The 14,699-nt window shown below is 38.6% G+C and overlaps 2 protein-coding genes across 3 annotated transcripts in view; one reads left to right on the top strand and one right to left on the bottom strand.

Moving 5' to 3' along the window:
• Positions 1–1,296: 1,296 nt before the first annotated feature.
• The window catches only part of gpr27 (G protein-coupled receptor 27), a 23,365-nt gene continuing 9,962 nt past the window's right edge, over positions 1,297–14,699 (bottom strand). Inside the window, exon 2 of one of the 2 annotated variants that reach the window (XR_006821538.1) lies at positions 1,297–1,358. The gene's annotated coding sequence lies outside the window, so the exon portion shown is untranslated. Of the gene's footprint in view, positions 1,359–4,703; positions 4,794–14,699 lie in introns of those variants that run through there. The other variant, XR_006821539.1, reaches the window with a different exon arrangement.
• prok2 (prokineticin 2) overlaps positions 12,844–14,699 on the top strand; it is a 2,159-nt gene continuing 303 nt past the window's right edge. Inside the window, exons 1-2 of the mRNA XM_046028612.1 lie at positions 12,844–12,918; positions 14,462–14,587. Coding sequence (XP_045884568.1) covers positions 12,844–12,918; positions 14,462–14,587 — 201 coding nt within the window. The remainder of the gene's footprint in view (positions 12,919–14,461; positions 14,588–14,699) is intronic.

Below are 14,699 nucleotides of genomic sequence, written 5' to 3'. Positions count from 1 at the left end.
CTGCTGTGTATATGAATGGAAATTAGTAGTGACTACAAATTCTACTTCTACCCCCAGACCATGCTAATACATGATGTCAGGGTTTTTCCTGGCTCAAAATGAGGCGGAAGTGATACCATCCTGAAACATACATGCCTTCAACTCGGTCAAACAAACACTTTTGAGAAGCAACATATTTTAGTTCAAGGTGGCGCCGCTTTAATCTTGAAAAGCTGCAGAGCTGCAGTCTCTTTTCATTCAACTTACACTGTAAATTTCCAGCTAAACTCAGGCTTTTTGTGGACCCTTTCTCTCTCTCTTTCTCTCTCTCTCTCTCTCTCTCTCTCTCGCCTGCCATTCTTGTGCAGAGCTTTGCGTGCTGCCGACAAATGCAAGCACGTCGCGGTTCCTCGCGGGTCTATTTCAAGTAGCTGGCTATTTAAAAACGATTAAATACTTTTTGTGTGGTTCATTAATGGTGATAAATTATCTGAAAGTCCCGCGAGGTGCGGACAACTCTGCACAACACCAGTGAAGCTGGGGCTCGGTCTCTTCAGCAAGTGTTCCTCTTCTGCCACTACGCACACACAAATACACGCTATGCCTTCACATGCGACACCCCAGGGTTAGGGCTATGTACTTTAAAAACATTTATTGAAAGTTTTTATTCTTTTTTTATATTTACAGCATTAAACATTGAAATGTATATTGTAATAGGCTGTGTATTAACTTATTGGGAGAAAACTGGTATTCTATGTAAAATCTGACATTGAGCACCCCCATATCGCCAAAATGGCATGATCCTTGTTTCACTGCAAAGCGTCAAATATATAAAAATATAACAAACTATTGTTTTCATTTAAAGTTCACAGGGGTCCTCTTGCAGTGTAGCTAAAGTAAATTACTGGATATTACATATTCATCTACAGTTTTCGGCATGACACACCTGTGGGCAAGTTGAGCCAGCCCTTGTTTCTCTGCAACCATAGACAATTGGTTATATGAATACACATTTTTGAAGAGTTAATCATTTTAGTCACCCTGTGATGGAGGGTGGTAACAAGTAACAAGTAAATTTAAGATTAAAAAATAGTTTTTCTGTTCAATGAGTCCTGATTCATGTGTCATGAACAATTACAGACAGGTTTGGGAAAATCCTACGCATGTGTTAGTGCTTTAAGATGTAGTGGATGACACCAGTTTGTTAAAATGGCAGGGATCAGGTAATTTGAGCCAAAAGACCTGGGGGAAGATCCATCCATCCATCGTCAACCGCTTATCCTGCATACAGGGTCGCGAGGTGCTGGAGCCAATCCCAGCTGACATCGGGTGAAAGGCGGGGTACACCCCGGACAGGTCGCCAGTCCATCACAGGGCACCTGGGGGAAGATGAGCTATTTTAGTGTAATTTTACACTGCATACTTATGCATCATGGAAATGATGTGACATTATGGGTTAGGGTTAGCAATTTAAACCAGAAACCATCATTTCATGCTTCTATGAATGGAACACTGACAGGCTTCAACTCCTCTTGTAGATTTAGACAGAGTAGTGGGAGAGGTACAAAATGGAAGTCCATTCATCACTGGACATGACGATCAACGACACGACTTTAAAGTGATGCATTCATATGAAAAAACTAGGAGACATAGCTGCAGTGTTTCACTACTAAATGCAATTGAATGTTGGGACCTGGCATTTGAGTTTGGATGATAAAATGCCATTGATGTCACTGAACCCATGTGGCTTAACTTACCCCTCATATGGGGTTGAGCCAAGAGTCCACTTTTTTTGGAAAGCCATATTTTGAAAACAGTTTAATTTAGATCTAAATTGATTATTCCCAGGTACGCACCACATCGTAAAATATAAGTACATATTTTAGTTAAAATGTCTTGTTAGGGTCACATCTCACCCTAACAAAACATTTTTACGGCCTATCATGTTTTTAAACTTATTTTGTTTATTTAACTAGCCAATTTAAATGATTTGCTTTTATCAGTATTTGTGTTGTGTTCTCCAATCTGTTCTCACTCCCAAGTCATCACATATGACATATGACTGTTGGCTTGAGTTTGTAACACTCTGGGAAGCCCCTTAGCATCATAGTTAAACACACTGGGGGAGCCATGTAGCATCATTTATGGGTGCTAAAAGCAGTTGTATAGCAAATAACAGCAAAGTCCAAGTGAGTGAGGAGGTGGGTGGGGTGGACAGGTGGGCCAGAAACCAGACTCTCCTTACCCTGACCAGTGTTTGTGTGTGAAACAGACATCTGTCAGATAAAATGAGATTCAGATTATGCCGGTGAAAACAGTAAACATCAGAAAGGCTAGAGAAACGCAGAGAGAGTTACGTTAGCTGGCCGGCTAACGACGAACAGTTGCTATTGCTATCTGGTGCAAAGTTTTATCGCTTTCCACATTACTTCACCAACTAATGCGACCCATTTTACTGTCTTGTGTACCACCGGTGTTATGTCAAAGTATTCATTTAGCCTGCAAGAAAGGATGTAACGGTACAAAGCAAATGTAGATCGATATGTTTACTAACGTAAGCCTATTGTGATGCAAGGAAAGGCAACCAACTAAAACTACATTAGTCCGGAGCCGCTGCTGTTTCCTTTGTAACGTTCAATTTAGATTTAGTGACAATTTACCGATACTCAGGTACACAGCTTCTCCACCTCTCAGTCTAATGTGACCCACATAATACATACTGCAACAAAACCGCGACAACAACACTGTGGAAGAGCCATCCGCTACCACGGCAGCAAAGTTACTTACTGCAGTCTAACTGTTATAAAGTGTAGCAACAATCTCATTATAATATTCAGTCTAGCTCACTAACCTTTTTTATCATCCAATACATTTAGCTGTGCTCACATTACTGAGCCTCCAGTGAAAGATACACAGATAGTAAAGTTAGCCTACTGAAAAGCAGCAGGCAAGTATGTATGATGTAGCATGTTGGCAAAATGCAGTAAATGTAAAGTTATCATGGAATAGTTCAACCTGCAGCTGATAAAAATATTACTGTAGTGTTGCAGAGGGAGTTTACCTGAGTTTCCAGCATGTTGTGTGAAGCTATCTCCCTGTATGTCTATAGCCGCTGTCACTCTGCCTTTTTTCTGGGAGTATTGTGTCTCATTGTGCTGAATGAAAGGTACGTTGAAGTAACAGAGCCTGAACATATCTGGAGAAAAGCCACAGCCGGCATGTCGGTGTGACACCAAAATGTGTGAACTATTCTATGACCCAAATGGGAAGTTAAGCGCCAGAGGCTTTGTTAACAATGTGAAGCGGTTGCAGTTTGGTTGGGTTTAGGCAACAAAAGTACTTGGTTATGGTTAGGGAAACATCGTCATTTGGGTGTTGTCACAAAATGTCATTGGTCACGCATTTTGGTGTTACACCGGTATTTCCGAGTTTATTGCTGGACTTCTATATGAGAGCGGTTGTGTTTTCGATTATGCTCGCTCATGAGTTCAAGCAAGCACGCGTACGAGCACACACCTGGTTGCAATCTTAAATCTGCACCACTAGTGGCCGCTGAAAACTACGTAATGCCCGTTTAACAAGCGACGGCAAGGGGTCTTGACCAAGCGTGATGAGTTGGGAGTGAGAATGTGTTAAGGTTCTCAGATGTAGCTATTGTAATAAACTAAGATGTTGTACAGATGTCTGGTCAAACATTTGTATTTGATAAAGAGGAAAAAAGTTAAACATTAAAAAACTTTATATCTTTACATTTCACCAGTGTAAATAAACACACTGGCTTTTTAGTTGCTGTACTGGACAGCATTCAGCCACACATGTAGAAACATAGAGCAGACAGCCATTTGCCTGCTGGCGATATAAAAGTATATTAAGACATCAAACAGCCTCGAAAAGCAGTTCTATTTTTTTGTGATTATTTTTACTGTACTGTCATGCCTTTTCATTTTGAAAGCACAGTGCTCTCTGGAATTGTGGGCAGCGTTTTCCCCTGTGCTGATTACGATACACCATCACCACATCAGCGTAATGTAGCAATGACAAATGACAGAAATCCACAAAGTGCAACACTTGCTAGAAAATAGTGAAGACTCATTTCATTAGAATTTCTTCTTCAGCTCATATACTTATACATAAGCTGAATTATCACTGATATTAAGCCACTTTTATGGAGAAAATTTGGTTAGAGAAGTGAGATAAAAACAGGAATGTGAAAGTTGTAATAGCCTCTAATGCATTTCTGCCATTTTAAACCTTTTTGAGAGTTTGGCCCATTGGTCCCCTAGCACGACATATGGTGAGAGGATTGGCACAATAATCGCCTCTGTGTCTCCAGTGGCTTGCAAGACTTTAAAATAGAGCATGCAAAGTAGGTGTTGTCTTAATGAGACATCTAAAGCTGCCAGGCTTGTTTACTTGTTTACATCGCTAACAATGTCTTCATCATTAGTGAACTCCATTATGAAAGACCTTTTGGAACAAAATCCAACATAAAAACAAAATGTTTTCACATGCATCAGTAATTAAAATTTAAAATAAATTGCACCACACAAACCGTTCTTATGTGGATATTAGAGGTGTTAATAAGTGTTTTCACATACAACACATTTGTCACATGTTGGGTGAGGTGACCAAACTCCCTAGAGTTCAACACACATTTCTTTAACAGCAAATAACCATTTAAAACTAGCAACTAAAACTAGTAACTGTTTGTGTTGTCATTTTTTGTTTTTTGCTGAAGAGCCAATAAAACTGATACACCCAGACAGCTGCAGCCCTCGCTGGAACGTGGCAGCACCATTCACTTTACTTTCCCTCTGCAAAAAGACAAAACAAAACAAAAAAAACATTAATCAGACAGACAGAAGATAATTGCAGACCCTACTCACATTGAATTGAAAGCTTTATGCACACTGAATAGCTGCAAATCCTTCTTTGACACTCAAACATGTAAATAGATAGATGGATATGAGTGTGATTAGAGATATATGTAATGGATCTCCCAATTTAAATGCATACATTGTCTCAGGCTTTCGTTTACACACACGCCTTGTGTAAAGAAAATGGCATTCAATATCCCTGAAGTATCATACTCTAAGCTGCACTGTATCATCATCATATTCATATACAGATTACACACACAGCCTACACATGCATCATACATTGACTGCATTTCAGTTTACACGTGATCTGTCACCATACAACATATACAATAGTACATCACACACACTAGCACACAGTAGGAAATGTATTATATATATCTATACTGTTTTTTCACATAGAATGTAGTACATAGAGTCCTGAAAACTGAAAGCGATAAAGCAAAGCCCTAAGGTAAAGCCAGTAATGGGAAATTCAGTCTTTATTCTACCAGCATGTCTTTGGACAGTGTAAAGAGACGCGAACAATTCAAATTCCACACAGAAAGCTCAGTTTCTGTCACTGCCAGGGCTAATCTCCGATAAAGATAAGTTTATGCTGTGGGCTATTTAGTGTCACATAGATGTTTAATGGCAGCTACCATGTACAGCCAACCATATTGTGCATAGCATATGTGTGTCATGCATCTAACTGCTTGGAACTGAGATGGTTATGAAACTCTGGGATCCATCAGTGGGAATCAGCACAACACTGCTGACATTATCATCAACTTATTGAAGCTACAATATACTGTACTGGACCAATATTGCTGTATGAGTTTACAAGATGATCCAAACTACCAAAGATGACAAATACTATCAATTTCATGGATCAGTATGTCATATTGAGTTAAAAGCCATTGAGATATGAATAAAATATTGCATGAATTTACGTCAATACATACAATAATACAACATAATAAGTACTGAGGCATTATTAAGAGACAATATGCCATTCTTATTACTGATACACGGTGTATGATGGTTGAGCACAAGGCTTTAGACTTCTTGTAAAGAGCATCGAAATTGTTATTCTGGTTTACTAAATATTCTCTAATGTATGTGTGTGTATAGATCATATTCACATATCTCATAACCTTTGGTTTTGAACCAGCCAAATTATGTGAATTACATTTTAGACTTCAAAATCTAGTTTTTAATGGGAGCACTAGCTCGTCTCAACTTTGCTGAGCTGCAGACAGTGTCATAGTCAGACAGAAAAACTAACATCATGTGATTGGTAGTGGAATATACAGTATCTTCTCCAGGTTGCACCAGCTCTTCTTCACTGTAGTTTGAAAATAAGTGTTCACTACTGTAAGCATCTACACATCACTAAATTAAAATGAATCGCACCACACAAAGTGTTCTCATGTAGATATTAGATGTTACAAAATATGTACCCAGCTTGCAAGTTTAATTGTTAAACTGTTTAACTAAATTAACAAAATTTTAGCTTGTGTCTTCTTGAGAGTGAAGGGTAAAATAACTATGAAATAGTTATTGTCCACACATCTGACTTTACACTGTGTGTGTATGTTGAATAATGATGGAAACTGGAAGGAGTTCACATTTCACAAAAATAACAGGCCATACACACCACAAAACATCATGCTAATAACATTTGACTAAATGACCTTGTAATGTCAGCTAGGTTAACTTGACTGGATATTTGCCACTCATTCTAAACCTCTTGAATACAATTAACTCTGAGACACACATTTTTCTTTATGTATCAACATATAAATAAAACAAAAAAAAAAATAGACAAACCTAGAATTCTAAAGGAATGGTGTTATGTTTAGTATATTGCCCCCTTAAACTATAATTTTGTGATTCTACAGTGCCTTCAGCTTCACATAGTTTATCACTTTAATTAGTCTGTGTTACAGATTTTTCTAAGCAACCAATTTACACATCATATGGTCTTTACTAAGACATTTCCTCAATTGTAATGCTGCACCCTGATTTTAAATAACTAGTTTGAAGTTTGCTAGTAGGTACTAGGTACATTTCAGAAGAGAATCCTCATTAATTGCTACCTTCCTCTTGCTCATTTTTATTTTATCTGACAATGTGACATTTCAAGACTAATTATAAAGTGATCTAACTCTCTTTGTGCCCTTTGTGCTCTAACTCTGATTCCTCTGTCACTGTTTCGACCAAGCTAATCTCGAGCTCCAGTAAATTAATGTCTGAACATGATGTAGAGATTTATATTGTAACTCCCATTACAGCATACAAAAGTCTCTAATGAAAGCAAGGAGTCCTTTTCATGCCATGGTGTGATGGAATTTGTATATGATGCAAAAGCAAAAGGGCTGTTCTGACAGAAAGAATGGAAATTACTTTTAGACTCGTAGTCACGTAGTTATGTGTGAATAGATGAAGGCCGTGAAAGGAAGCCTTTGTGGAAGGAAGGCACGAAAGCAAGGACCTCCCTGAGAATAGCTTAGTTATGACCTTGTGTGGTGATGGAAGACAGCGTATTTAGTAAATATGATGGAAACAACTGACAGGTATACTCGATGTAAAATGTATTCCATTTTATGGACGTCATGAATACATCTCAATGGGAACGAAATCATGCTCATATCAACAAGAGGCAATGAGATCCAGCAGAGACACATTGTCTATAATGCTGTGACACGCCTCCTAATGTGGGAACAACCCTTATGCATCTAAAATGATCAGAGAGGAATAGAGATATATAAGATGAAACTGTTTCACAGTTGGTTTTGCAAACCTCCCATATGCAAAATCTCTTGCAAAATGGCGACAATGTTGAACTTCCTCACCTTGAATGAGTGGTTCAGAATGATCTTGCCAGACGCACAATTTGCAGCTGTTCTCGTGTCCTTCTGTTTTTGTACATCCAGTCTTGTTATTACAACAGCCAGGGACAGCATTCATGCTCTGCCGGAATACCATTGTACAGGTGGGGATTGGGACAAAAATTCAGCCCTGGCACTGTAGCGCACGCACGAGCACACATTCACTACTTAGGCCACATTTGTGTAGAGATGTTGAAATAATATAAGCAGAAGGCCTACCGTATGTAACAGATTTGAAACATTTAATGTATGTTACTAGCACCCAGTGCTCAATAGTTTTTAAGAGCACACGTTTATACCAAATTTAAACATACAGTTTAAACTATGGCTGTCCATCTGAGTATATTGTGGAGTCTGTGTGCTCTCTGTCTGTTCGTCTGCTGTTACTGCTGTTGTCTTTCTCTACTGCAGAGTTAATTACAAATCTAACATTTATGTGTCACAGTTTCCGTCCTACCTCTACCACCATCCTCCCCGTCTCTGCTAGGCCTACTGTAGCATCCTACCTCACAGCACTGGTACTAGCAGAGGATGTTAACATTGCAGAAAAAATGTTTTCTCATACACTGCTCTCAACATTGGAATACACATGAATAAAACGGTAGAAGTAGAAAGGATTATGGTTTTGTGTTCTGATAAAAGTAACATTACTGACTTTCAGATTTTGTTGCACTCTCTCTGATGATGAGGTGTTTAATTTTGACTTCTTGTCCCAGTTTTAATAACCTAATCAAGTTGGTCAGCCCATCTCAGGACCAGGCCGGCCGCTGCCAACTGGGCCAAAGCCTTTATGTCTTTATATTTATTATTATTGTTACTAGTATTATTATCATTATTATTATTGGGCATATTATTATTATTACCATAGTAAACTTGTGCAAGTGACAAAACCTCATCTTATGCACTGTCGTCCTGTAAAAACAATTTATTTATATATAATCAGTGTAAGGGTATATATAAATCTAGTAGCTTAGGTTATTTTTTATTTAACTATTTTAATTCTATTCTCCACCTTTATTTTAGTGTTTACTCACTAGCCTACTTGAATCTGCTCTCTTTGCCTTCAGTTCTAATATTCCCACACAAGCACGCATATACACCTCTGCTCCAAACACAGCGGCTTGCTTCCTCTTTCTTTTTCTCTCTCCCTGCATTTGTCGGCCCTTTTGACTTTCTCCATCAGCAGTGGGCTTTGTTTTATAAAAACTGCTACTGTATGAAAGACTGAAAAGTGGGTTGCAAGGTGAGGTGCCCTCTGAGCTGCTTTGATAGAATGTTGATTTTCCATGAAGATTGTGAAGTGGCATGGCAGGGCTACTTCTGAAAGGAAAGGAATTTATAATTCATCACTCTGGCTTGCCTTATAAGCCCCATGTGGGTGTGTTTTTCTTCTCCCTTTTGCATATAATTTCCTTTATATATGTTAACACACTAAAAAAAAAGGCATAGAGAACATGCACAACAATGCTTCTCCAAGATTCAGCCAAGATGAAACCTTGTAAAAGAGGGTCATGCAGAGAGAGAGAGAGAGAGAGAAAACAGCTGATTATGTGTGAACGAGGGTTGCTGGCATGTTGTATGGCACAAAATAAGGGAGGAGGTCCGCTGGGAACATGATGCGACATTATGTCATCCAAGGGGCTGATCCTCTGATGACATGCCCTGGCAGAAAGAATCTGATGTTCGCCACCACAGCATAATCTAGTGGCATCCTCTCACATGTTTATGGATGTGGAGCAAATGACATTGGCGACGGATAGAATCAGAGGATGAGTGAATGGAGTGACGGCAGCTCTGACTGTAGTAAAAGTGAAATCCAACATGTCTCTCTATTTCCATGGGTAAACTACAGTCATCTTCCTGCACTCTGCTGGGTCAGCTGCCCATGGAAATGTATTTTGTCAAGGATGTATGCGCTCCGTCTTGCCTCTCTTTCTTCATCAGCTCATAACCATTAGAAAGAAAACAACTCGCTGCTAAAAGGGGAGCCAGTAATCTCTGTTGGCACACTGAGAAACCGAGGATGTCAAGCCATTCTTTCAGGTTGCAAAAAACTCCCGTCTTGATGCTTTCTTTGTGCCCCCCAACCCCTCTCACCTCCATCAACCCCACTGTCCTTAAAGATTAAAAAACACCACAAAGGACTGTTCCACTCTAGGTCTCTTATTACTTAAAGCTAGGGTAGGAAACATTGGAGAACTAGCAAGAGACGGCTAGAATGTATCCAAATGAAAAAATCCCACCCCCTCCCTTCAGGCCTCCTTCCAAGCCACTCCCCCAAAGCACATGTTCATGCGCATTGAGTACACAGGCATTTCATTTGGGGTGAAGAAGCATAATTCTATGTTTTACTGTGGAAATAATCTTTAGTTGTTTCAATTTGCAAAAGTGATTTGTCCTCGTGATTTAGCTGGCAAACAGCTGAATGTTTTATTTATTTGTTTGTTTGACTTAGACAGACTTTTTTTATTCATTCAACTGCACCTTCAGCATGTACATTTGAGTGAGATTTTGTTGCAAGGCTCTGAATAAAAAAACAGAAGACAAGTAAAAGAAAAACAGTATAAATATAAGTATATGCAATATAAAATAGAATAAAAATATATATTACACTGAATTTCACTGCTAAACTAGCAGTACTAGTAGATGCCTTATTTGCCACTAAATGTCCAATGTTCTCAGGAGCAATTGCAGCCGCGGCCGAGCAGGGCGCCGCCATCATTGTTGTTGTAACACATACAGTTATGGTTTATTATCTCAAGATCATGAGAAAATGATCCCGTTATCATGGGAAAACAACATTAACATCGGGATCACAAGATAATTATCCCGTTTTTACGGGAAAACGGAGTAAAAACGGAATGGATGGCTGCTCAGGCTTCCGTAAAAATCATCATATTTGTAACAGAAGTCTGATCCGAGTCTGAGTCATGTGACACAATTCCACATCTCTGGTAATTACTGTAAATTACGTTTGTCTGAATACTGATTCAGATAAAACATAATTTTGGTGCTGCTCGATCTTAGGGTAGTATTTGACATTGTGTGTTCAGATCATATGTCAATCTTTACTCTGACTTCCTGTAAGTTATAGAATAGATTTTTAAGTGCTGTTGTTGGTTTGTAAATCACCAATTGTGTAACAAAATACATTTCTGATCTGCTTAAAGAGTATAACCCTAGTAGGTCCCTTAGATCTTTAGGAACTACCAGAATCTCTTGCCAAAACTGAACAATGCGAAGATGCTACACACAGACGTAACCAACTTCCTGATGATCTTAAATGTGCCCCAACTTTCCTTGCCTTCCATGATTTCAGTCTAGTTGTTGAGATGAAATAGAGCATTTATGGGTCACGGCAAGCTAGATTCTTGATGTGTGACTCAGTTGTCAGTGTCACTCTGCCAAACTGTGATGAAGACAGATTTAGCTCAGACGCGTTGATAGGCCATGTCAGTCGGCAACACGAGGTGCCGATGTTCTGAAACACACTGACTTCAGGCGATGGCACTACTTTGTGACTTCACTACATAAATCTGAGATGTCTACAGGTTGCTCACTCATATTTGTTTGCAATGTTTTTCTATGTCAGGTTTTGAACTTCTCTTTTGCCACTTATCACCTTTTAAATGTCTAACATTAAAGGTTCAGTGTGTAATATTTAGGAGGATCTATCGACAGAAATGCAATATAATATCCATGTTTTCAGTGGTGTATAAAGACTTTACATAACCGTTTTTATTACCTTAGAATGAGCCATGTCTATCTATCTATCTATCTATCTATCTATCTATCTATCTATCTATCGATCTATTACATGGACGTGGACAACAGAGTGTCAGCCACCACAGCTTCTCCTGCTCGCTTGGACTACAGAATCTGTTTTCCTTCTTAAATCTTTATTGCAAAAAGAGAAATAAAGTGTACATGAACTTTGATTTGTGCAAAATTATGTTTTACATATCCTGCAAACATGTCCTTTGTAATATGGTTCTAACGGATAATTATAATATATACAGTGAACTAGATCTCTGCGCTTTGATAATGCTAATCCAACACATCTTTGTAGTTTCGTCCATGTTGATTCCACATTTGGACTTAAGAGCACATGAACACAGGAAATGGGACCATCTGAGGAGCACATGAATGCAACATGAGCCACTGGTTGCAATTCGCAACCCTCACCTCTAAATGCCACTAAAGCTAACACACTGAACCTTTAAATCTGACATGCCTCATCTGAAAAACCTACAAATGTGGTTGTTTGAAAAGTTGTACAGTGAATCTCCTTAAAAGTGTGACAACTGTTAAATACCTATTAAAACCAATTGAGGGTGGACTTTCTACCTGCAATTATATAAAATTACCATCCTGAGATTTAATATAATTGGATAATGAATGGCTTTGTTGAAATACCTTGGAATCAACATTTTACAGTATAATGGGCTCATATAGGCGAGTGGATCTCTTATGACAATAAGATTCTGATACATCTTCTCTCCATGTATAGTTTCTCTAGCAAATGGCCATTGTTGGAACTTAAAACAATCAGAAATCACAGTTTGAGATAATACGCATATTTTCACAAGTGCAGTGGCCACAGAAATTCACATCCATGAAATAAAGCTGCTTTCATTGTGAGCTCTCTCAAGAGTGGGTTTACAAGGATATTTTAAAAACTGTGGCCTTGTTGTGTGAAAAGGTGAAGAGGGGAAAAAAGATGCATGGAATGTAACAGAATGCCACAGTGATTATGTCTACAATTATTTTGACCATCTTTTGCACATCGGAGTGTAAAATAAGCTTTGTTTTTAGTACGAAAATGGTAATTCATCATACAGGAAACAAGCATTGTCAGAAAAATGAAATGCAGGGGCATTGTAATGTTAAACTTTACCTTGGTCTTTTTTTTTTCTTTGAGGCGATACTAGTGTGAGTGAGTCACAGAGTTTCTGAATGGCAGGCTGGGTTTATAAACCTCCGCCAGCCCTCAACACAGGAGTTTAGAGGCCACTTGTCTCTGCGGTCTGTCACATAGGCACATGCAGCAAGGTCCGGCAGCCTCAGCATCCTTACATTTCATCCCGGAGGGCACGGGAGCACAAAGACTCTTGATGATGAGGTCCTTCTTCCTACTTCTCTTCTCCCTGTTGTTGGTGTCCCATGGATCTTCAGCAGTCATCACAGGGGTAAGTGTGAGCAAACAAGAAGATACCTTACAGGGTACTGGAAAGCTTTCGGTGTGATGGGAATATGCAGAATAAGTACTTGCTTGTCAAACTACTATTTTCATAAAAGAAATGTTGCCTGATGTGAGCTGCTGAATATTTTCCTTGGTCTAAAAAGCAAAACCTTAGCATTAGTTATACCATCAAGATCACTTTTTTAAATTCAAATGGAGGATACACTGGTATGAAATTAAACTCTTCAACACACTAGAAACAGAAACAAATGGGAATATTACAGGAAAGAACAAAAAAAGGTACATTAAGTGATGCTTCAGGAAAAATACTGACTGTGTGCCTATGTCATATCTTATTTATGCTTAGACCGAAGCCTTGTACCATTCATCCTTTAATTGTAACCCCCTCCTCCAAATAATTGTGGAAAGTATTTGAATTTTGCTGTGCTTTCTTAGCCAAGGAAAAATGTAAAGTATCTTGTACTGAAAATAAATCATTATCCAGTATAATGTAGAAATATGTATATTTTAATTCTTCAAAGAAGAAGATTTTTTTTTTAATTTATGTCAAATTAATCCAGTCAGAGATGCCAAACATACCATTTGGGGTTTCTATGCATGAAGGGCAATCAGAATGTAAAATGACATCATGAAGTGCAGCGTATCAATCAGTTTATCCATAAATACATACACTAAAATCCGACCAGTCAAGTTGCAAACTTATCTTTGAATTATTTCTCTATCCAAGTCAGGATTCACATAATTCCACGAGCATAAATAAGGGCCATTACCTGCTAATAAAACACCTATCCCTGTCACAAGAACCCCCTCACACTGTGTTGCTGATGCAAGCAGAGAGAGGAGCATGCAGCCATAAAACCCAAAGTGATTTTCATCCACGTCTGTCACATGAAATCACTTCTGTTCCTCTTCATTGCGTTCTGTTCATCTCATCCAAAGTGAGAGCTGTCACTCAGCTTCTCATTCAGACACTCAAAGCAATAAATCCTGCAGTGTTTTGTTGAAGTATTATATGACTACTGGTGTAATAACACTTCTATTAGCATAATATACTGTTCTGGTGACTCCAGTTTGCAGTGTGTATTGCACTTCTACTGCTTACACATTCGGAATAGCTCACTTCCACTGTACCTGTCTTTCCTGTTAGTATAAAAATGATCACATAATTGTGTTTAATGACATTACATAGCATTACATATAATCATGAATTATATAATTACCGATTACATCTTTCCTTTGATTTGACATAGCAGCAGTTACACCAGTGAACCGTGGACTACATTTTTATATTTGTAACAAATTTCAAACCTGAAACTGAAATGGTCTCATAATATAAAGCTGATATTAACAGAATATAATAAAGTTAATAATAAGAAACTGGAAATTGTTATTACATTAAGATTGAAATGTTTAGCTACTTCATGTCCATAAAACTAATCATTCTATTGGTCGACGTAAGTCATTAATATGCTTAATTACATCGGAGCATCTAAACTTGTGTGTGTGTGTTGGTGTTGTTGTGTGTGTAGGCCTGTGAGCGGGACTCTCAGTGTGGAGGAGGGATGTGTTGTGCGGTGAGTTTGTGGATCCGCAGCCTGCGTATGTGCACGCCCATGGGAGAGGAAGGAGACGAGTGTCATCCTATGAGCCACAAGGTGAGATCATCTACAGAGGTCCTCTCGCCTCATCTGTGAAGTGTCACACATCGTTCATTGCCCTCCATGCAGTGGTGTCATGGCAGAGATGATACAGTTCATAAAGTAAATG

The sequence above is a fragment of the Micropterus dolomieu genome, linkage group LG18, assembly GCF_021292245.1.
Source record: "Micropterus dolomieu isolate WLL.071019.BEF.003 ecotype Adirondacks linkage group LG18, ASM2129224v1, whole genome shotgun sequence".
In the NCBI taxonomy this organism is placed as follows: Eukaryota; Metazoa; Chordata; class Actinopteri; order Centrarchiformes; family Centrarchidae; genus Micropterus; species Micropterus dolomieu.
This window is presented reverse-complemented; position numbering and strand designations above follow the sequence as displayed.